The 22,875-nt window shown below is 50.0% G+C and overlaps 1 protein-coding gene across 10 annotated transcripts in view; it reads left to right on the top strand.

Moving 5' to 3' along the window:
• The window catches only part of LOC144480067 (CMP-N-acetylneuraminate-beta-galactosamide-alpha-2,3-sialyltransferase 4-like), a 186,324-nt gene that overhangs the window by 131,673 nt on the left and 31,776 nt on the right, over nucleotides 1–22,875 (top strand). For 6 of the 10 annotated variants that reach the window (XM_078199251.1, XM_078199250.1, XM_078199254.1 and 3 more), the window contains 4 exons: nucleotides 4,993–5,075; nucleotides 11,001–11,094; nucleotides 16,745–16,816; nucleotides 16,921–17,021. In XM_078199251.1, the coding sequence (XP_078055377.1) occupies nucleotides 5,066–5,075; nucleotides 11,001–11,094; nucleotides 16,745–16,816; nucleotides 16,921–17,021 (277 nt within the window). In that variant the 5' untranslated portion in view covers nucleotides 4,993–5,065. Of the gene's footprint in view, nucleotides 1–3,273; nucleotides 3,380–4,992; nucleotides 5,076–11,000; nucleotides 11,095–16,744; nucleotides 16,817–16,920; nucleotides 17,022–22,875 lie in introns of those variants that run through there. The other 4 variants (XM_078199259.1, XM_078199258.1, XM_078199257.1 and 1 more) reach the window with 2 other exon arrangements.

Here is a 22,875-nt window from a genome sequence, read left to right as displayed (position 1 = left end):
GTACCTGTTTTGGAGTGGGACAACCACAGGTGACCCCTCTTCTAACTGTTCACTCCCCTCCCGTCTCACACCTGTCACCAAGCCCTTCCTATTTTGAGAGACCACCACTGGAGTCCTCCCTTGTACTTTACCCTTCTGCCCTTTACTCCTCCTAACTGTGACCCACGTGTCTTCCTCCCGATGCCCCGGTGTAACTAGTTGCCTATAACTCCTGTCAATTTTTCTCCCATTTTCCCTGACTAGACTAAGGTCAGCGATCTGCAGCTCCAGTTCCCTGACACGGTCCCTCAAGAGCTGCAGTTCCACGCACCTGGCACATATGTGAACCTCTGGGAAGCTAGGTGTTTGCAGGAACTCCCACATCCCACATCGGAAGCACTGAACTGGCCGATCACTCATACCTGCCCTTATCCTTTATATGGTTGGGTAAAAAATAACTAGCCTTGCCTCTCCCTTTCTGCCCAAGCCCTGTGAGCCAAAGCCCTTATAGTGCACACTCTGCTACCCACTCACTCCACTGCCCGCTCCCGTCGCTGCCCGCTGTATAGTGCAGCCGGCTTTTTATGCTCCCGGCGAACCCCCCAGGTAACTGCTTTTTATACTAAGACTCAACCTCCCAGAATCCCCTTCAGCTGACCTCACTTCCTCAATTCAAAACCCTGAAAAAAGCCCGCGAAAGATACTAGGAATACCCTTAAATGAATAAATGAATAATTAAATCACTTCTTTGCTTACTCTCAGCACTCCTGCTAAGACTCTCTCCCCCAGTCTCACTCCAGTCAAACAAAGAGGTTAGAATGAGCTGAATTCCATGAAAAAGCAACCAGAATATAAAGCTAAACCAGGGGAATAAGAGCTTGAAGGAGGGAAGCTTGGCAATGAGAAATTAACTGAAGAAACAGTGAAATTGACAGCAGAATCAGCAATTCAGACAGAGAAAGAAGCTAAGATTATACGCCAGAACCAAGTTGCTAAAACGGTCCCGCGAATGGAAATGCAGCAAGCCTGCATGGAACAGCTCCATGCAAACCATACCTGAAACTGTACATAGTTAAAGCCTACCAATACAGGTGTTTATGCTTAAGCACACTAGCCTCAAGGTCTCATCAATGAGCCATCGCCACTGCAACATTAACATATCCATAATAAGTACATAATGTGACATGGTGTCATAGAATCATAGAAACCCTACAGCACAGAAAGAGGCCATTCGGTCCATCCAGTCTGCACCGACCACAATCCCACCCAGGCCCTACCCCCACATCCCTACATATTTACCCACTAATCCCTCTAACCTATGCATCCCAGGACACTAAGGGGCAATTTAGCACGGCCAATCAACCTAAGCCCGCACATCTTTGGACTGTGGGAGGAAACCGGAGCACCCGGAGGAAACCCACGCAGACACGAGGAGAATGTGCAAACTCCACACAGACAGTGACCCGAGCCGGGATTCGAACCCAGGTCCTTGGAGCTGTGAAGCAGCAGTGCTGACCACTGTGCTACTGTGCCGTGTCATCATAGGTAATTTTGGTAGTGGATGAAGTTAGATCCCTGGAATTATTCATAGAATCATACAGCACAGAAGAGGCCTTTCGGCCCATCGAGTCCACACCGACACATTGGAAACACCTGAACTCCCACCTAATCCCATCTACCAGCACTTGGCCCATAGCCCTGAATGTTCTGATGTGTCAAGTGCTCATCCAAGGATGTGAGGCAACCCGCCTCTACCACTCATGGGCAGCGATTCCAGAGTGTCACCATCCTCACATCCCCCCCCAAACCTGCTGCCCCTCACCTCGAACCTATGTCCCCGCGTGACTGATCCTTCAACCAAGGGGAACAGCTGCCTCTTATCCACTCTGTCCATGTCTCTTATAATCTTGCACACCTCGATCAGGTCACCCCTCACTCTTCTCTGCTCCAGAGAAGACAACTCAAGCCTACACAACCGCTCTTCATAAGTTAAATATTCCATCCCAGGCAGCATCCTGGTGAATCTCCTCTGCACCCCCTCCAGTGCAATCACATCCTTCCTATAATGTGGTGACCAGGACTGCACACAGTGCTCTAGCTGTGGCCTCACCAAAGTTCTATACAACTCCAACATGACTTCCCTGTTTTTGTAATCTATGCCTCGATTGATAAAGGCAAGTGTCCCATATACCTTATTCACCACCCTGCTAACATGCCCATCGACCTTCAGAGATTTGTGAACAAACACGCCAAGGTCCCTCTGTTCCACAGAGCTTCCTAGTGTCCTACCATTCATTGAATACTTCCTTGTCAAATTACTCTTTCCAAAGTGTATCACCTCACACTTTTCAGGGTTAAATTCCATCTGCCACTTATCTGCCCATTTGACCATTCCATCTATATCTTCTTGTAGCCCAAGACGCTCCATCTCACTGTTAACCACCCGTCCAATCCTCGTGTCATCCGCAAACTTACTAATCCTACTCCCCACATAGTCATCAATGTCATTTATATAAATAACGAATAATAGCGGCCCAACACAGATCCCTGTGGTACGCCACTGGACACTGGCTTCCAGTTACTAAGTAAGAGTTTTAACAACACCTCAGTCCAACGCCGGCATCTCCACATCATTCCAGTCACTAAAGCAGCCTTCTGTCATCACCCTCTGTCTCCTACAACTGAGCCAATTTTGAATCCACTTTATCAAATTACCCTGTATCCCATGTGAATTCACCTTCTTTACAAGTCTCCCATGTTGAACCTTGTCAAAGGATTTGCTGAAATCCATATAAACTACATCGACTGCACTACCCTCATCTACACACCTGGTCACCTCCTCAAAAAATTCAATCAAATTTGTTAGGCATGACCTCCCTCTGACAAAGCCATGCTGACTATCTTTGATCAGGTTTTGCCTCTCCAAGTGGAGCTAGATGCTTTTCTTCAGAAGTTTTTATAATAGTTTCCCTACCACTGACATGAGACTCACTGGTCTGTAGTTCCCTGGTTTATCTCTACAATTCTTCTTAACTAGCAGAACCATATTAACTGTTCTCCAGTCATCTGGCACCTCCCCTGTGGCCAGAGAGGAATTGAAAATTTGGGTCAGAGCCCCTACAATTTCGTCCCTTGTCTCCCACAGCAGCGTAGAGCACAATTCATCTGGACCTGGCAGTTTAATCACTTTTTAGGCTGCCAACACCTCCAATACCCTGTCCTTCCCTGTGTCAATTTGCTTAAGAACCTCACAGTCTCTCTCCCTGAATTCCATACCATCGTCCTTGGGTGAAGATGGATGAAGATGGATGTGAAGTATTCATTCAACACTCTACCAATGTCTTCTGGCTCCACCCACAGATTGCTCCCTTGATGCCTCATGGGTCCTACTCTTTCCCAGGTAATCCTCTTCCCATTGATATACTTAGAGAATATCTTGGGATTTTCCCTACTTTTACCAGTCAGAGCTTTCGCATATCCCCTCTTTGCATTCCTAATTGCTTTCTTAAGCTGCACCCTGCACTTTCTATACCTCACTAATGCCTCCACTGATTTGCTCCCCTTGTACTTTTTAAAAGCCTTTCTTTTTCTTCTCATTGTATCCTGAATATCTCTGGTCATCCATGGTTCTCTGGGCTTGTTATTCCTACCTATCACCCTGGAGGAAACATGCTGGCCTTGCACCCTCCCCATTTCCTTTTTGAATGCCCCCCCACCCCTCCCCCCACTGCTCTTCTGTAGATTTTCTCATTAGTAGCTATTCCCAGTCTGCCTTGTCCAGATTCTGTCTTTACTAAAATCAGGTCTCCCCCAATCCAAATTTTTTAAATTGTCTCTGAGACTGGACCTCTGTCGTCCCAGTAGACATGGAGGGATGGAGTATTCGGAAGCATATGGACCACTTGAGGAGTAGAGAGATGCTCCAGCAGTCAGTGTTGCCATCACAAAATGTTTTTGAACCTGTAAACACTGAACCTGATCACACTGTTATAGAGTCATAGAATCCCTACAGTGCAGAAGGAGGCCCTTTGGCCCATCGAGTTTACACCGACCACAATCCCACCCAGGCTCTATCTCCATAACACCATGCATTTACCCTAGCTAGTCCCCCTGACATGAAGAGGCATTTTAGCATGGCCAATCCACCTAACCCGCACATCTTTGGACTGTGGGAGGAAACTGGAGCACTGGGGGAAACCCACGCAGACACGGGGAGAACATGCAAACTCCGCACAGACTATGAACCAAGCCGAGAATTGAATTTAGGTCCCTGGGCTATGAGGCAGCAGCACTAACCACTGTGCCACCGAGCCGCCCACACATAACTGATGTCTCAGTGGAAGTTAGTAGTAATGAACTGCCAGGGCTAGCTGAGGTACTCATTATTGCAGTTCTTGTTAATGTCAATCTTGTAGAAGTAGCTCGCATTGCAGCTCCCTACAAGGAACAAAAACACTCCTCAAAGACATGGGCTGGAATTCTCTGACCTCACCGCGGCTGGAATTCTCCAGTCCCACTGCAGTGAATAGAGATTTGGCCGAGCGGCAAATTCACTGTTTCCACTGGCAGTGGTGGCAGGGCCTACAACATCGGGGAATTCCAACCTTGATTTCTAATTATCCAATTCACGTGTCCAATGTTTGGTTCGACTTCAGGACTGAGTAATTCAGTCATTGAAGATTGTATAAAGGAGTTAAAGGGGGAGGGATGTGGTGATTGTTCCTTTAAGCAGGAGAAGGTTGTCCCGGGCTTGAGGAACCAATTGGGACTGAGCGTGGGTAATCACCCCAGGGGGTGGAGTCCTATCTTGGGCAGAAGACAGTTTGAAGACAGGTAGAAACTGGGGACGGTTCCGGGGAGCAGGGGCTGCCGGTCTCTGTACAGTTTTTCCCTTGTTAATTGTGTTCCGGACAGAGTTTGTGAGCGTGCATCATTCCAGATTATCCTGATATTTTGAATTGTTTTAGAAAGCGTCAGTATTTGATCAATAAAAACATCCTTTGAACTTTCCAGACTCAAACTGCCATGAAGCAGATATGAAAAAATGACTGTGAGAATCCTGTGAGCACTTCACTGAGTGAGAAAGATGAAAGCAGGTACGAGGAGGGTGCTACACGCTGGGGGTGAGGGGGGGGGAGGGGGTGCTACACGCTGGGGGTGGGGAGGGTGCTACACGCTGGGGGTGGGGAGGGTGCTACACGCTGGGGGTGGGGAGGGTGCTACACGCTGGGGGTGGGGGGGGGAGGGTGCTACACGCTGGGGGTGGGGAGGGTGCTACACGCTGGGGGTGGGGGGGGGAGGGTGCTACACGCTGGGGGTGGGGGGGGAGGGTGCTACACGCTGGGGGTGGGGGGGGGAGGGTGCTACACCCAGGGGGTGGGGGGGGGTGCTACACGCTGGGGGTGGGGGGGGTGCTACACGCTGGGGTTGGGGGAGGGTGCTACACGCTGGGGGTGGGGGGAGGGTGCTACACGCTGGGGGTGGGGTGGGGGGGGTGCTACACCCAGGGGGTGGGGGAGGGTGCTACACCCAGGGGGTGGGGGGGGTGCTACACGCTGGGGTGGGGGGAGGGTGCTACACGCTGGGGTGGGGGGGGGGTGCTACACGCTGGGGGTGGGGGTGGGGGGAGGGTGCTACACGCTGGGGGTGGGGGTGGGGGGAGGGTGCTACACGCTGGGGGTGGGGGTGGGGGGAGGGTGCTACACGCTGGGGGTGGGGGTGGGGGTGGGGGGAGGGTGCTACACGCTGGGGGTGGGGGGAGGGTGCTACACGCTGGGGGTGGGGGTGGGGGTGGGGGGAGGGTGCTACACGCTGGGGGTGGGGGGGGTGCTACACGCTGGGGGTGGGGGGGGGTGCTACACGCTGGGGGTGGGGGGGTGCTACACGCTGGGGGTGGGGGGGGTGCTACACGCTGGGGGTGGGGGTGGGGGGGGTGCTACACGCTGGGGGTGGGGGGTGTGCTACACGCTGGGGGTGGGGGGGGTGCTACACGCTGGGGTGGGAGTGGGGGGGGAGGGTGCTACACGCTGGGGGTGGGGGGGGGGCAGGGTGCTACACGCTGGGGGTGGGGGGGGGGCAGGGTGCTACACGCTTGGGGTGGGGGGGGGGCAGGGTGCTACACGCTTGGGGTGGGGGGAGGGTCCTGCATGTTGGCAGTCGGGGAGGGAGTTCCTGCATGCTGGAGGTGGGGGGGATTCCTACACACTGAGGGTGGGGTCAGATCATGTCGCTGGCTCGTTGTGATCCTTCATGTCAGGCAGTCTCTGGGTTCTCTCAGTGGTGGTGCTCCTGGGGCCGGCAGCAACTCCGCCAGCCTTCAATCCTCTGGGAATGTGGTTGCGAAGAGTGAACTGAATCTTGAACACACGGGGGGAAGCAAGCCTGACACTGCAGCAACACCACCCTGCTGAGTCACTGAACATGGGAATGGTGGGAGGCCAGGATGGAGGGAATGAGAGGATTGGAAACATAACCAATGTCAGGCAGCCCCTCTGTCCCTGTCTCTCCCCCCCTCTCTCTCTCTCTCTCTGCCCCTTTCTCTCTCTCTCTCTCTCTCTCTCTGCCCCTTTCTCTCTCTCTCTGCCCCTTTCTCTCTCTCTCTCTCTGCCCCTTTCTCTCTCTCTCTCACTCTGTTTCTCTCCCTGTCGCTCTCTCACTCTGCCCCTTTCTCTCTCTCTCTCTCTCTCTGTGCCCCTTTCTCTCTCTCTCTCACTCTGTTTCTCTCCCTGTCTCTCTCTCACTCTGCCCCGTCTCTCTTTCTCTCTCTCTCTTTCTGCCCCTTTCTCTCTCTCTCTCTCACTCTGCCCCCCTCTCTCACTCTGTCTCTCTGCCCATCTCACTCTCTCTCTCTCTTCCCTCTCTCTCTGTTCCTCTCTCTCTCTCTGTTCCTCTCTCTCTCTCTGTTCCTCTCTCTCTCTCTGCCCCTTTCTCTCTCTCTCTCTCACTTTGTCCCTCTTGCTGTCCCTCTCTCTCATTCTCTCCTCTGTTCCTCTCTCTCTCTCTCTGCCCGTTTCTCTCTCTCTCTCTCACTTTGTCCCTCTGCCTGTCCCTCTCTCTCTCTTTCTCTCTCATTCTCTCCCCTCTCTCTCTCTGTTCCTCTATCTCTCTCTATTGCTGTGTGCTCTCAGTCTCACTCCCTCACATTTTCTTGTTGCATCTTGAATGCTTTCTAAATGTCTTGGGATTGTTTCTTTCTGGATTACTTTATCTCTGTTCTTTCCCATTTCCCCCCCATTCTCTCTCCCACTTCACCTTGTCCAGGAATCATAGAATCCATAGAATCCCTACAGTGCAGAAGGAGGCCATTTGGACCATTGAGTCTGTACCAACCACAATCCCACACAGGTCCTATTCCCGCAACCCCACACATTTACCCTGCCAATCCCCCTGACACAGGGATCAATTTAGCATGGCCAATCAACCTAACCCGCACATCTTTGGACTGTGGTAGGAAACCGGAGCACCCGGAGGAAACCCACGCAGACACGGGGAGAATGTGCAAACTTCACACTGACAGTGACCCGAGGCTGGAATTGAACCCGGGTCCCTGGCACTGTGAGGCAGCAGTGAGGAAAGCTCGTCCTGCTCCCTCAACCCAATTTCTTCAAACTGCTGACCACTGAACTTCCCTTCCCATGCCAGCTGATACTGTTCATGGTTCCCTCTCCAGCTCCTATCCTGCTTCCATTCAAATCTGCCCACCTTCAGTAATGCACCCTTCACCTCTCTGTTCTTTCAAGCTACCATCCCATTTCTAATCTCCCTCTTCTCTCTAATTCCTTAGACATGTTGTAACCTCTCAAATCTGTGTCCACCTTTTGTGTAACTCTGTTTTTGAACTCCTTTGTCAAAGGGTCGATCAAACCCCTTTATCAAAATCACAAATGGCGTCCACTGCCTCTGATTTGTCGTAACTGTCATCCATTATTGAATGACCTGAAATTTCATAGAATCATAAAACAGAATCATTCGGCCCATCGAGCCTAAACCAGCAACAACCCCACCCAGCCCCTATCCCTGTAACCGCCCATATTTACCCTGCTAGTCCCCCTGACTCTAAGGAGCAATTTAGCATGGCCAATCCACCTAACCAGCACATCTTCCCTCCAACTAAAGATTAGGAAAACCACATTCATTATTTTTGATCACTCCTACAAGTTTCATTCTCTAGAGGCAACAGCTTCAACCTGCTCCCTGGCGATTGTCTGAGGTCGAAGCAGACTTTCGATCTCATTTTTGATTCTGACCACATATTTGCATCATCACCAAGACGGCCGACTCCCACCTTCCCTAATATCAGAGAATCATAGAATTCCTACAGTATAGAAGCAGGCCATTCAGCCCATCGAGCCTGTATTGACAGTATTCCCCACCCTGGCCCTAACCCCCGTAACCCCATGTATTTACTCTGCTAATCCCCCTGGCACGAAGGGGGATTAGCAGGGTAAATACGTGAGGTTACGGGTTTTCCTCCGGGTGCTCCAGTTTCCTCCCATACTCCAAAGATGTGCAGCTTAGGTGGATTGGCCGTGCTAACTGCCCCCTTATAGCTATTAAATATGATGTTGAAAATCTGACAAAACTTGAAACCAACAAACTCAAACAGCCCTTGCTACACCGTGAGCTTGCCCAGTTTTGCTTGGGGAATGTTCCAACAAATTCAGCCTCGTGCACGTTAATCTAATGTTGATCCTAACGAGATCTTGAGCCTGAGCTGGGCCTGCACATCAATCAGTTTCAAGGTTGTCCGAGCCAGGCGGCCATCTGTTGCTTTCATACGATGACTAAACCTGTGGTAAAGATTCCAAAGTCAACATCCTCCCTGAAACCCGACTTGATAAAATAGAGACAGAGGGCAGGATTTTGGGGATTGAGACAGGAACACAAAGCTGGGGTCAAATGGGGGTCACATCCCCCCCCGGGGAAATGGCCGCTCGGCAGTTGGCATTTTTCGCCAAGTTGGTCAATAGTCGACCAAAAGGATGGACTTGACACTAGAGTGGACACCTAACCTCAGCTCAGCAAGAGATGAGGCCTGTGCTTCAGGTAAGGGCGAAAGAGAGAGATCTCTCCCAACATTTTAAACCTTTCAATTTAAAGATGACTTCAGCAGTATGGAGGGAGAAACCTCTTCACGGGGTTGGCCTTTGGCTGCAGCTGTGACCAGGCAGGCAAGGAAGGTACCTAAAGATGCCTGGACCACTGCGCACTCCTCCTGACCTCTGGTCTGCCATTGGCACCGTTGGCTTAGTCCCTGACACTTTTTGCGGAGGCCTCTGACAACAGGCCATAAGTGGTCACGTACTCCCTCATTTGACTACCTGCTGCTTAGAGGCGACTAGCCCTGCCGCTGCCCCCTACCCACTGCGCCCCCCCATCCCCTCCATGCTGCCTCCAGAAAAATGGTCCAGGGGAGAAATGTAGCCAATGGTACAATTTTTCACGCCCGCCAGTTATCTCCATCGGGGTATAACTCCTCCTCGGGCTGTCTTATGCTGCGCTTATCAAGGGCAAAGTAACCACACTGTGGTTAGCACTGCTGCCTCACAGCGCCAGGGACCTGGGTTCAATTCTGGCATCGGAGTCTCTGTCTGTGCTGAGTTTGCGCATTCTCCCCATGTTTGCGTGGGTTTCCTCCGGGTGCTCTGGTTTCCTCCCATCGTCCAAAGATGCGCGGGTTAGGTGGGCCATGATAAATAGCCCCTTAGTGTCAGGGGACTAGCTAGGGCAATGCATGGGGTCATGGGGAGAGGGACTGGTTGGGATTGTGGTTGGTGCCGGCTCAATGGGCCAAATGGCCTCCTCCTGCACTGTAGGATTCTATGATTCTCTGATTCTATGAAGGAAATCTGCCATCCTTACCGGGTCTGGCCTACATGTGACCCACTGCCGTGTGGGTGACCCTTAAGTACCCTCTGAGCTGACCTAGCTGTTGTATCAAAGCGCTCTGCACGGGGAGGTATCTACACCGCAGTACATTATCACCATAAAACCACAGAACCCCTACAGTGCAGAAGGAAGCCATTCAGCCCATCGAGTTTGCACCGACTCTCCGAAAGAACATCTCACCCAGGCCCACCCCTCCACCCTATCTCCCCATAACCCCATTTAATTACCCTGCTAATCCCCTTAACCTATACATCTTGGGACACTAAGGGACAATGTTTTAGAATAGAGTAGAATCCCTATAGTGCAGAAGAAGGCCGTTCGGCCCATTGAGTCTGCACCAACAAAATCCCACCCAGGCCCTATCCCCATAACCCCATGTATTTACCCTGCTAATCCCCATGACACTAATGGTCTATTTAGCATGGCCAATCCACCTAACCCGCACAACGTTGGACCATGGGAGGAAACCGGAGCACCCGGAGGAAACCCACGGGGAGAAGGTGCAAACTCCACACAGACAGTGACCCGAGGCCGGAATTGAACCCGAGTCCCTGGCGCTGTAACAGTGCTAATCACTGTGCCACCGTGCCGCCCTTAGGGAAAATTAAGAATGGGCAATAAATGCAGGCCTAGCCAGGAACATCCAAGTCCCATGAATGAATCATAAACAAATGCCTGTCAATGTTCTGTGCAAAATGGGCATTTGTGTTGACTAACCCTTTATTTTAAGCAGCTGAGGTGGCATGTCCACTGGGCGCTTGTAGAGTGGGAGCTGGCCGTTGGCATTCAGCACAGTAAATAACTGTGAGCTACTTGGTGAGTGCCAACAGGCCTTGCCTGTGAGAAGGTGCAGACACTGACAAACTCTGAGCTTTAGCTGAGCCAGAGCAAACAGAATTGGGATGTTCATCTTCGATAATGTTTTACACCAAGCAATGGAATGGAAAGATGTCGAAAAGAATAAAGGGATTCAGCACCTTTAGGATTGGAAGTGTGGTCACTATTGGGATGTCAATGTGTGCAGCTCTTTGTAATGGGCATATGGTTCCATATGTTTAATGTTTAAACACCTCATTGGAACGCATGTGATTGGAACAGTAGAAATTAATTTTTCCTCGTGTCTTTTTTTCTAGATTGTTCCAAGATCTTTCAGCTTCTCTTGGTTCTTACAGTTGCTGTTGTGACGGTGATCCTTTCCTCCCATCTGACAATGAAGGCAAGTGTTCGGTGAGTCTCTCTGGAGCTGCCTTGTTGCTCTCTCAGCTTCGCTGAATGCTGCATGTGTCTATCCGATTAAATCAACGAGAGGCCATACGAGAGTACCTAGGATTGATTTCCTCAAAGCAGCAGAGGTTAAGGGGAGATTTAATGATGGTGTTTGAAATTATGAAGGGTTTTGTTTGGTAGGGTAAATAAAAGACTGGAAATGTGTTCCATTGGCAGGAAGGTTGATAACCAGGTAATGTTCTCTATTAACTACACGGGTGCGTACAGGGAGAACAGCAATGCAGGAATGAACAGGCTTGCAGGCAGTGGTCCATAGGAATCTCTACAGTGCAGAATGAAACCATTCGATCCATTGAGTCTGCACCAACTCTCCAAAAGAGCATCCCACCCAGGCCCTCCTCTTCACCCGATTCCCATAACCCCGTGCATTTACCATGGCCAATCCACCTAACCTACACATCTTTGGACACTAAGGGGCAATTTAGCGTGGTCAATCCACTTAACCTGCACATCTTTGGAGTGTGAGATGAAACCGGAGCACCTGGAGGAAACCCACGCAGACACAGGGAGAATGTGCAAACTCCACACAGTCACCCAAGTCCAGAATCAAACCCGGGACCCTGGCACTGTGAGGCAGCAGTGGTAACCACTGTGCCGCCCTTTAAGAACCGAACGTGAGTGACTATGCGGCAATCTTAAAGGGACGGCACGGTACAACAAACACACAGTGAAGGGAAGTTTGCGGAAGCATCAGATGCAGATTTTCAACAGGTAAAAGAACATCATTTATTTCTTAGAAAGAGTGCGACCAGTGCCTGAAAGTGTGGTGATATTTGAAAAGGAAAAACATTCTAGGATCATGGAGAAAGGGAAGGGGAACTGGATAACTCTTTCAAAGGGCTGGCACAGGTCCAAAGGGCTGAATGGACTGTTTCTTCTCTGCATGATGTTTGTGAATGACTGGTTTCTGAGTGAGTCAATGCAGGGGTTACAGCCTTAGTTAGATTTCTCCAACTAATCACTCCCTGAGATGAGTTCAGATCACAGAGACAAAATGAAAATGATGCCTCATCCTGTGTAACTGGTTGAAGGAGTGATTGGGGACATGGAGCTTTGTGAGCAGGATTGTGTGTTACGGGACAGTCTGTGCTGACTACTGAACCATTGGAACTGGCCTTGCGGAACTATTGATGGCTATGTTCGACCACCAGCGACTGCAAGGACAAGGGAAATATCCCTCCGAACTTGCATAGAGTGCCCGTATTAACTCTGTAAAGCCCTGCACCCACAGCTTGCACTGCACGTCACTCATAACCAATACTTTCGCTGCTGTTTTTGTGATCATGACAGTCTTGTAATGAACATCAGATCCACTTCCCATCATCAGTGTATTTAGTGGCTGTGAATTAAATAACATACTGGGAGGTTGTTCGGTTTGTCAGGTGTCCGACGCTGGACGATGGATGGGTTGGATTTATTTGTTCTTAAACACTTAACACATCTCCTTTAGTGCTCCAACTGTGAAATAATTTATAATGTAAAAAAAAACAAGGCTGTTTTCAAAAGTAGTTATCGTTATAAGGAATCAGAAACAAGTAGAGACGGGAGCGTGTTTAATCCTGTTAGCCAACCTCATCGACATGGCTGAATTATACTGATTGCCAAACTTTTAACTCCTGCGCATCTCACCATATCAGCTGTAGCTCAGGAACAGGGTTTATCATAGAATCCCGACAGTGCAGAAGGAGGCCGTTCGGCCCATCGAGTCTGCACCAACCACAATCCCACCCAGACGCTATCCCCATAACCCCATGCATTTACCCTAGCTAGTCCCTCTGACACTAATGGTCAATTTAGTACGGCCAATCAACCTAACCTCTTTGGACTGCAGGAGGAAACTGGAGCACCCGGAGGAAACCCACGCAGACACGGGGAGAATGTACAAACTCCACACAGACAGTGATCCAAGCCGGGAATCAAACCCGGGTCCCTGGTGCTGTGAGGCAGAAGTGCTAACCACTGTGCCACCGTGCCGCACCGTGTAACTCTCTTCCCATTGAGGAGAGGCTGGAGAAGCACTGAGTGGATTGGGATAGAGGCAGATGCTGATCGAGTCTGTTGTGGAAGTAAGGTTTATTTGGCAGCAGAAGCTTTCGGAGCGCTGCTCCTTCATCAGGTGAGTGAAGAGTTGGGTTCACAAACAGGAGACATATAGGCACAGACTCAATTTACAAGATAATGGTTGGAATGCAAGTCTTAACAGGTAATCAGGTCTTTACAGGTACAGATGATGCGAGTGGAGAGAAGGTTAAACACAGGTTAAGAGGTGTAAATTGTCTCAAGCCAGGACAGTTAGTGAGATTTTGCAAGCCCAGGCAAGTCGTGGGGGTTACAGGTAGTGTGACATGAACCCAAGATCCCGGTTGAGGCCGTCCTCATGTGTGCGGAACTTGGCTATCAGTTTTTGATAGCCTGTCACCTGTGCTGCAAAGTTCATGGCCTGAATTCTCAGGAGTGCAAACGTTTGGCCCCCATCATCCTGAGAGTCAGCGTGGACTCATCCCCACCGACTCTGACAGGCCCGCTGACATTTTACACTCACTCAAGCATTGATTGGCAATAAGTGGGACTTCTATCTGCTCTTAAATGGAAGCCCCACCTTGGAGAGCTTTTGGCCATTCAGATTGGGGTCCTGGGATGCTTAATGTTGGGGGGTGGAGTGAGGTTTGGGAAGGGGAGATCATGGTGTTGGGGTATAGGCTGGCAGGAGAATGGGGGAAGCCTGGTGCTTCCAGGTTCCTGAGGGGAGGGTGCCACAAATCTGAAGGGGCCTTCAGGTTCAGGTGACCCTCCCCCTACATCCGCTTCCCAGCCGAGATTGGAGATGTCCAACTCTTCCTATCTGCCACCCCCCTCCAACCGGCACCCACTAGACTAAAGCTTGAGGCTGGGTGGGGAAGGGCCCTTCGGGCCCATGTGTTTTGTGCTGGGATCGGGGGAAATGGGAGGGGAGTTGGTGGGCCAGCATGGGCATAATGGGCCAAATGGCCTCCTTCTATTCTGTAACCATTCTGTATTTCTGGGTCTGTGCCAACGATCTAGCTTCTGCTTCGCTCCGTGCTTCTGATTGGGGATCTTACGACCATCATCTCCATTAAAAATTAAATTTCCTAACTCGCCACTCTGCCCTTTTCACAAAAGGTTATGTTTCAGTTTTGATCTTTGCTGCTGCATGGCTGTGGGAACATTATATTAAAGGACAGTGGGTTAGCACTGCTGCCTCACCGCACCAGGGACCTGGGTTCGAGTCCCAGCTTGGGTCACTGTCTGTGCGGAGTCTGCACATTCTCCCCATGTCTGCGTGGGTTTCCTCCGGGTGCTCTGGTTTCCTCCCACAGTCCGAAAGACGTGCTGGTTTGGTGCTAAATTCTCGCTCAGTGTACCTGAACAGGTGCCGGAGTGTGGCGACTAGGGGATTTTCGCAGTAACTTCATTGCAGTGTTAATGCAAGCCTACTTGTGACACTAATAAAATAAACTGAAACTTTTACGTATTTTCTCCCTCCAATTGGCTGCTATTTGAATCGAGCTAACACTGTTTCACTTGTTGCATTAGTCAGAACTGCACCTATTTTTCTGTCACTTTACATTTCTGACTATTTCAGTGATAAGATTTTGGTTTTTCAAACGAGTGTTTTGTATCTGGTATAAATGACGTCTCTTGGTTGACCCGATGACTCTGATCCGAAATGATGCTCAGACTAGGGGATTTTCACAGTAACTTCATTGCAGTGTTAATGTCAGCTTACTTGTGACACTAATGGATGAACTTTACACTTTCAAACTTTCGGAACCTGCACTGAGCTTTGGGAGACATTGGCCAGCCGCTTGGGTCCTGTGACTTCATCTGTGTGGAGTCCCGAGTGATTCCGTTAGTTATTTCCGAGCTGGAGCTGCTTCCATTGGCACGCTCTGCCACTGTGGTGTGACAGGACTATTTAAAACTCTCGTCGAGGTGACAAGTGGGCAGCTGCTTTCCTTGTCAGACGTGCCCAGGGTGGCTGCGGAGCTGGTTAGCAACACGATAAACCCCCTCTCTGCTCCAAGTGCCGCTGTCATAAGCTCAACAGCACCACCTACTGTACATTTGTTAGCTTTTCACATTCCCTGTCCGATGATTGCACACAACATGTTTGCCACAGTGTTGAGATTATAGATTGCTTTCTGCTTGGTGTACTTCATAAGTTCATAAGATATAGGAGCAGAATTAGGCCATTCGGCCCATCGAGTCCGCTCCGCCATTCGATCATGGCTGATATGCTCCTCATCCCCATTTTCCTGCCTTCTCCCCATATCCCTTCAACCCATTACCAATTAAAAATCTGTCTAACTCCTCCTTGAACTTACTCACTGTCCCAGCATCTACTGCACTTTGGGGTAGCGAATTCCACAGATTTACAACCCTTTGGGTGAAGTAGTTTCTCCTCAACTCTGCTTTAAATTTGCTACCCCTTATCCTCAGACTATGACCCACAAGAGGAAGCATCTGCTCCATGTCTACTTTATCCATACCTTTTATCGTCCTGAATACCTCAATTTGATTTCCCCTCATTCTTCTAAATTCCAGAGAGTATCGGCCTAAACTGTTCAATCTCTCTTCATACGACAAACCCCTGATTTCTCGAATCAATCTAGTGAACCTCCTCTGAACTGCCTCCAATGTCCCTACATCTTTCCTCAAATAAGGGGGCCAAAACTGCACAATACTCCAGGTGCGGCCTTACCAATGCCTTGTATAGTTGCAACAATACTTCCTTACCTTTATATTCCATTTGCTTTCTTTATTATCTGCGTGCTTCCTAGGGCGGCACGGTGGCACAGTGGTTAGCACTGCTGCCTCACAGCGCCAGTGACCCGGGTTCAATTCCGGCGTTGGGTCACTGTCTGTGTGGAGTTTGCACGTTCTCCCCGTGTCTGCGTGGGTTTCCTCTGGGTGCTCCGGTTTCCTCTCACAGTCCAAAGATTGATTGGCCATGCTAAATTGACCCTAGTGTCAGGGGGATTAACAGGGGTTATGGGGTTACGGGGATAAGGCCTGGGTGGGATTGTGGTTGGTGCAGACTCGATGGGCCGAATGGCCTGCTTCTGCACTGCAGGGATTCTATGGAACTATTGAAGCCCATGTGGTATAGGTACATCCACAGTGCTGTTAGCAAGGCAGTCCTAGGGTTTGACCCGGTGATGGTGAAGTGACAGCTGATGCAGTTCCCTGTCAGAGTGGTGTGTACTTTGGAGGAGCATTCGCCAGCACTGGTGTCTACAGCCTTTGTTCTTCGAGGTGCCAGAGGTCACAGGTTTGGAAGGTGCTGTCGAAGGAGCCTTGGCAAACTGTTGCAGGTCATCCTGTAGATGGTGCAGGCTGCGGGCACTGAGCGTCGCTGGTAGAGGGAGTGAATGTTGAGGTTCAGTGATGATGTGGATTGAGGCTGCACAGAGCCATTTTATACAGGACTCAGTGGGAGGAAGCCCGAATGCCACCAGGGTCGTCTGGGTTGAAGGTCAGAGCTGAGAGGTCAGGGTGCGATCTAGTTTCCACCTCTCTTGGGGGCGACAGTCTTCCTTTTGTGTGTTTAAAATTGAACTCTGTTTAGTTACAGCGTGGAAGATAAACTGAATTGCCAAGCTGGGTATTCAAACACATGCAGCAAGCAGGTAATATCGAAGTAAGTCACCTTTCCACACCTTTACCCCACACTGAGACCCACTCTCCAAATTTCCCGCTTGTGTCTCTGCCAGTTTTAATCTCCTCCTTTTATTTTTCTTTCAGTTTCACCCGAAACACTGACTTATTCTTGAACTTAAACAATATATGGTGGATGCAGAAAGATCCCGCCAGCAATGAGTTACCGTATGGAATTAAAGGCAGCGGTGAGCAACCTTCAACCATTTCCTTTCACTCATTTTCAGGAGGGAGAGTGAGGCAAGTCTTGCTGAGGGACCAGGCTCGAAGTTGCCTCCCCAGACATCACTTTCTCCTTGGCAGAATCATCATCTGCTCAAGGTGCAGAGTAGGTGGGGAGGGGGTCAGTGAATCATAGAGTCATAGAATCCCTACAGTGCAGAAGGAGGCCATTCAGCCCATCGAGTCTGCACCGACCACAATCCCACCCAGGCCCTATTCCTGTAACCCCACATATTTACCCTGCTAATCCCCCTGACACTAGGGTCAATTTAGCATGACCGGCAACCTAACCCGCATATCTTTGGAGTGTGGGAGGAAACAGGAGCACCCGGAGGAAACCCACGCAGACACGGGGAGAATGTGCAAACTTCACACAGACAGCGACCCAAGGCCGGAATTGAACCCGGGGTCCCCTGGCGCTGTGAGGCAGCACTGTACCACTGTGCCACCCGGGATCTTGGCATCACGGTGGTGCAGTGGAGGATCTTCTGTCCCCCTCAACCTGTGCCCCTCCTCCCAGAATACCACTTTTTTTATTTGTTACTCTCATAAGTAGGCTTACAATGAAATTACTGTGAAAATCCCCTCGTCACCACACTCCGGTGCCTGTTCGGGTACACCGAGGGAGAATTTAGCACGGCCTATGCACCTAACTAAATGCCTTTCAGACTGTGGGAGGAAACCAGAGCACCCGGAGGAAACCCATGCAGACACGGGGAGAATGTGCAGACTCCCCACAGACAGTCACCCAAGCTGGGAATCGTACCTGGGTCCCTGGCGCTGTGAGGCAGCAGTGCTAACCACTGTGCCACCGTGCTGCCCACATTAGACATTCTTCTCCCCCCACCCCCTCCACCGTGATTGTGCCCCACGCCTCGCCTACCTCTCCTCTTCAACCATCTCTCCTCGGAATGAAAGGAGGGTTCGCAGCGATGGGGTTTGTAGTTTCAGAGGGGGCCAGTGAATGGCTGGGAGGTGTATCTTGCACACTCTCGCTAACATTGGGAATGGACTTGAGGCAATCCCATAGGCTGAGGCCACGAGAACAGACGTTGTCCGTTGTTTTTGTACATGGTGAGGGTCACGAGAATCCCTCATAGTTACTGAGAGTCAGGCTGGGGGAAGGCCCATGAAACACACTTGGAAGGAACTTATCCAATGCACCCTATGATTCCCATTCGTGGATGGTCTTGTAAGTTTACCTGATGATTTTGTTGTGTGTTATTGTAGCAGCAGTTTTCTGAGATAATTTTTAAAAGTTTATTTATTAGTGTCACAAGTCAGGTTTACATTTACACAGAAATGAAGTTACTGTGAAATTCCCCTAGTCGCCACACTCTGGTGCCTGTTCGGGTCAGATATTGTAATGACTGATGCTGAGGTGAATCCATATCCCCTCTGTATGGCTTCGAACACCCCCCAGTCATAATTAGGGCGGCACGGTAGCACAGTGGTTAGCACTGCTGCTTCACAGCTCCAGGGACCCGGGTTCGATTCCCGGCTTGGGTCACTGTCTGTGTGGAGTTTGCACATTCTCCCCGTGTCTGCGTGGGTTTCCTCCGGGTGCTCCGGTGGGCCTTGGCTGTGCTGAGCAACATTGAGTCCAGGATCTGGTAACGACTCGCCGTTCATTAAGTCCAGACCATGGCCTTGATTGTACCTCAGTTTGTGTTGCACTGGAGGAAACTACTTGTGGGATTTTCTGGTCCTTCCTGCTAGTGGGATCAAAGGAGACCCTCCCTGTGGTGGGTTCCCCGGCAGTGGGACGGATGAACACCGTAGACATCAGCGGGACTGAAAGATCCTGTTGGCGGGCCAATGGTGAGCTGCCCCGCCTGCCGGAAAACGCTCCCTGGGAGGGTGGGTGGACGGGTGGTGGGAGTGGGGGAGATCCCGACCTATGTTAACTTAAAAAAGATATTTCATTAATAAACTATTTTCTTTTCCGGTAAGACAGACAAACCACAAGACCAGACCGCAGTGGTGAAATTCTCCACCATTTGCCATGTGGTTTCCAGTCAGTGTGAAGTTAGGCCACATTTGTCACAAAGATAAATGCACAATGGCGCAGTGGTTAACACTGCTGCCTCACAGCGCCAGGGTCCCTGGTTTGGTTTCTGGCTTGGGTCACTCTCTGTGTGGAGTTTGCACGTTCTCCCCGTGTCTGCGTGGGTTTCCTCCGGGTGCTCCGGTTTTCTCCCACACGCCAAAGATGTGTGGGTTAGGTTTATTGGCCATGCTAAAATTGCCCGTTAGTGTTAAGGGGACTAGCTAGGGTAAATGCATGGGGTTACGGGGATAGGGCCTGGGTGGGATTGTGGTCGGTGCAGACCCGATGGGCCAAGTGGCCTCCTTCTGCACTGTAGGGATTCTATGAAGATACTGGAATCTGAAACAACAACAGAAAATGCTGGAAAATCTCAGCCGCCGGAATTCTATCGCTCCGCCCGCCGTGTAATTGAAGCGTGAAAGGAGCGGACAACGGAAATGCCCGTTGATCTCAGACGGGAATTTCCGGTCTCGTTCGAGTGAAGCCATAAAATCCTGCTCAGCAGATCTAACAGCATTTGTGAAGAGAGAACAGGGCCAACATTTCTAGTCTGGGATCACCGTGACTCGAAACGCTGGCTCTATTCTCCCTCCACAGATCAGACCTGCTGAGATTTTCCAGCATTTTCTCTTTTTGTTAGGGAAGGGGCCATACTCGACCTGGTATTGGGGACCGAGCCCGGCCAGGTGATCGAAATTTCAGTGGGGGAGCACTTCCGGAACAGTGACCATAATTCCTTAAAGTTTTAGTTACTTATAGATATGGATAAGGATAAGAGTAGCCCTTGGTTGAAAGTGTTAAACTGGGGAAGGCTAACTACGACAATATTAGGCAGGAACTGGGGAATGCAGATTGGGAGCGGCTGTTTGAGGGTAAATCCACCTCTGTCTTGTGGGAATCTTTTAAAGGTCAGTCGATTAGAGTTGGCCCTGTTTACTCTCCACAGATGCTGTCAGACCTGCTGAGAATCTCCAACATTTTCTGATTTTGCTGCATAGTTATCACAAGTTTGTGCTAGAATTGAAATCAGAATAGAAACATGGAAACATAGAAGCTAGGAGCAGGAGGAGGCCATTTGGCCCTTCGAACCTGCTCTGCTATTCATTACGATCATGGCTGATCGTACAACACAATAGCCTAATCCTGCTTCCTCCCCATAACCTTTGGTCCCATTCGCCCCAAGTGCTATGTGAAGGATCTGGGCTTGGATAGACTGTCGCGTTCAGGGAGCTGCCATTAATTGAAGGAGGTTGTTAGGAGAGGGAGCTTTATTTTGCTTGGGGCTGTGGGAGTACATAATAAATGCCTATCTAAAATAAGGAAGTGTTCTGGCCCTTGCAATATTACCGTGCTTGATCTCAATCGTAAAATGCAAATGAAAGCAACTAAAAATTCAATTGTACAGCTTTGAAAACCATCCAGTTTTAATATGGAACAGGCTGCAGAACACTTGTAAAACATTGCTGATGCTGCCAAGCTTTATTAGACTTAACAGCCCTAAAACATTTCCCACAAATTAAATATCTGTCCAACATCTATGAAGAGTTTAAAAGCTTGTGCCTTGATAATGGATCTGATCTGTTAAAGCCAATCATTTAGCAACAGTACAGGCAGTTTATTGTCATAGTTATAGAGTGTTACAGTACAGAAAAGGTCCTTTGGCCCATCGAGTCTGTATTGACAACTACCACTAAAGGTGCGCTAATCCCATTTTCCTGCACTTGTCCCACATCCTTGAAAGTTATGATGTGTCAAGTGCTCATCCAAATACTTTTTAAATGTTGTAAGGTTTCCGGCCTCCATTACCTTCCCGGGCAGCGCATTCCGGATTCCCATCACCCTCTGAGTAATTTTTTTTTTTCTCAATCCTGCCCCTCACCCTAAAACTATGCCCCCATTGGGCTGCACTCTCTTTAGTTAGGGCGGCACGGTAGCACAGTGGTTAGCACTGCTGCTTCACAGCTCCAGGGACTTGGGTTCGATTCCCGGCTCGGCTCACTGTCTGTGTGGAGTTTGCACATTCTCCTCGTGTCTGCGTGGGTTTCCTCCGGGTGCTCTGGTTTCCTCCCACAGTCCAAAGATGTGCGGGTTCGGTTGATTGGCCATGCTAAAAAAATTGCCCTTAGTGTCCTGAGATGCGTAGGTTAGAGGGATTAGTGGGTAAAATATGTAGGGATATGGGGTAGGGCCTGGGTGGGATTGGTCGGTGCAGACTCGATGGGCCAAATGGCCTCCTTCTGTACTGTAGGGATTCTATGATTATAAACCGATCCAGCACCAAAGGAGGCCATTTGGCCTATCGTGCCTCTTTTGGCCCTTTGGAAGAATGATCCAATGAGTTCCACTACCCAGTTACATAGAACATAGAACAGTACAGCACAGAACAGGCCCTTCGGCCCACAATGTTGTGCCGAGCTTTATCTGAAACCAAGATCAAGCAATCCCACTCCCTATCATTCTGGTGTGCTCCATGTGCCTATCCAATAACCGCTTAAATGTTCCGAAAGTGTCTGACTCCACTATCACTGCAGGCAGTCCATTCCACACCCCAACCACTCTCTGTGTAAAGAACCTACCTCTGATATCCTTCCTGTATCTTCCACCACGAACCCTATAGTTATGCCCCCCATCCACCCGAGGAAATAGTCTTTGAACGTTCACTCTATCTATCCCCTTCATCATTTTATAAACCTCTATTAAGTCTCCCCTCAGCCTCCTCTGCTCCAGAGAGAACAGCCCTAGCTCCCTCAACCTTTCCTCATAAGACCTACCCTCCAAACCAGGCAGCATCCTGGTAAATCTCCTCTGCACTCTTTCCGGCGCTTCCACATCCTTCTTATAGTGAGGTGACCAGAACTGCACACAATATTCCAAATGTGGTCTCACCAAGGTCCTGTACAGTTGCAGCATAACCCCACGGCTCTTAAACTCCAACCCCCTGTTAATAAAAGCTAACACACTAAAGGCCTTCTTCACAGCTCTATCCACTTAGGGCCTGATGGCATCTATCCTCGACTGCTCAGGGAGACGAGAGATGAAATTGCTGGGCCTCTGACGGAAATCTTTGTCGCTTCTTTGGACACGGGTGAGGTCCCTGAGGATTGGAGGATAGCGAATGTGGTCCCGTTGTTTAAGAAGGGTAGCAGGGATAACCCAGGAAATTATAGGCCGGTGAGCTTGACGTCCGTGGTAGGGAAGTTGTTGGAGAGGATTCTTAGAGACAGGATGTATGTGCATTTAGAACGGAACAATCTCATTAGTGACAGACAGCATGGTTTTGTAAGAGGGAGGTCGTGCCTTACAAATTTGGTGGAGGTTTTTGAGGAAGTGACAAAAACGGTTGATGAAGGAAGGGCCGTGGATGTCGTCTATATGGATTTCAGGAAGGCATTTGACAAAGTCCCACATGGCAGGTTGGTTAAGAAGGTTAAGGCTCATGGGATACAAGGAGAAGTGGCTAGATGGGTGGAGAACTGGCTTGGCCATAGGAGACAGAGGGTAGTGGTCGAAGGGTCTTTTTCCGGCTGGAGGTCTGTGACCAGTGGTGTTCCGCAGGGCTCTGTACGGGGACCTCTGCTATTTGTGATATATATAAATGATTTGGAAGAAGGTGTAACTGGTGTAATCAGCAAGTTTGCGGATGACACGAAGATGGCTGGACTTGCGGATAGCGAAGAGCATTGTCGGGCAATACAGCAGGATATAAATAGGCTGGAAAATTGGGCGGAGAGGTGGCAGATGGAGTTTAATCCGGATAAATGCGAAGTGAT

The sequence above is a fragment of the Mustelus asterias genome, chromosome 27 (genome assembly GCF_964213995.1).
Source record: "Mustelus asterias chromosome 27, sMusAst1.hap1.1, whole genome shotgun sequence".
In the NCBI taxonomy this organism is placed as follows: Eukaryota; Metazoa; Chordata; class Chondrichthyes; order Carcharhiniformes; family Triakidae; genus Mustelus; species Mustelus asterias.
The sequence above is the reverse complement of the archived record's forward strand: the minus strand, read 5'-3'. Positions and strand labels throughout refer to the sequence as shown.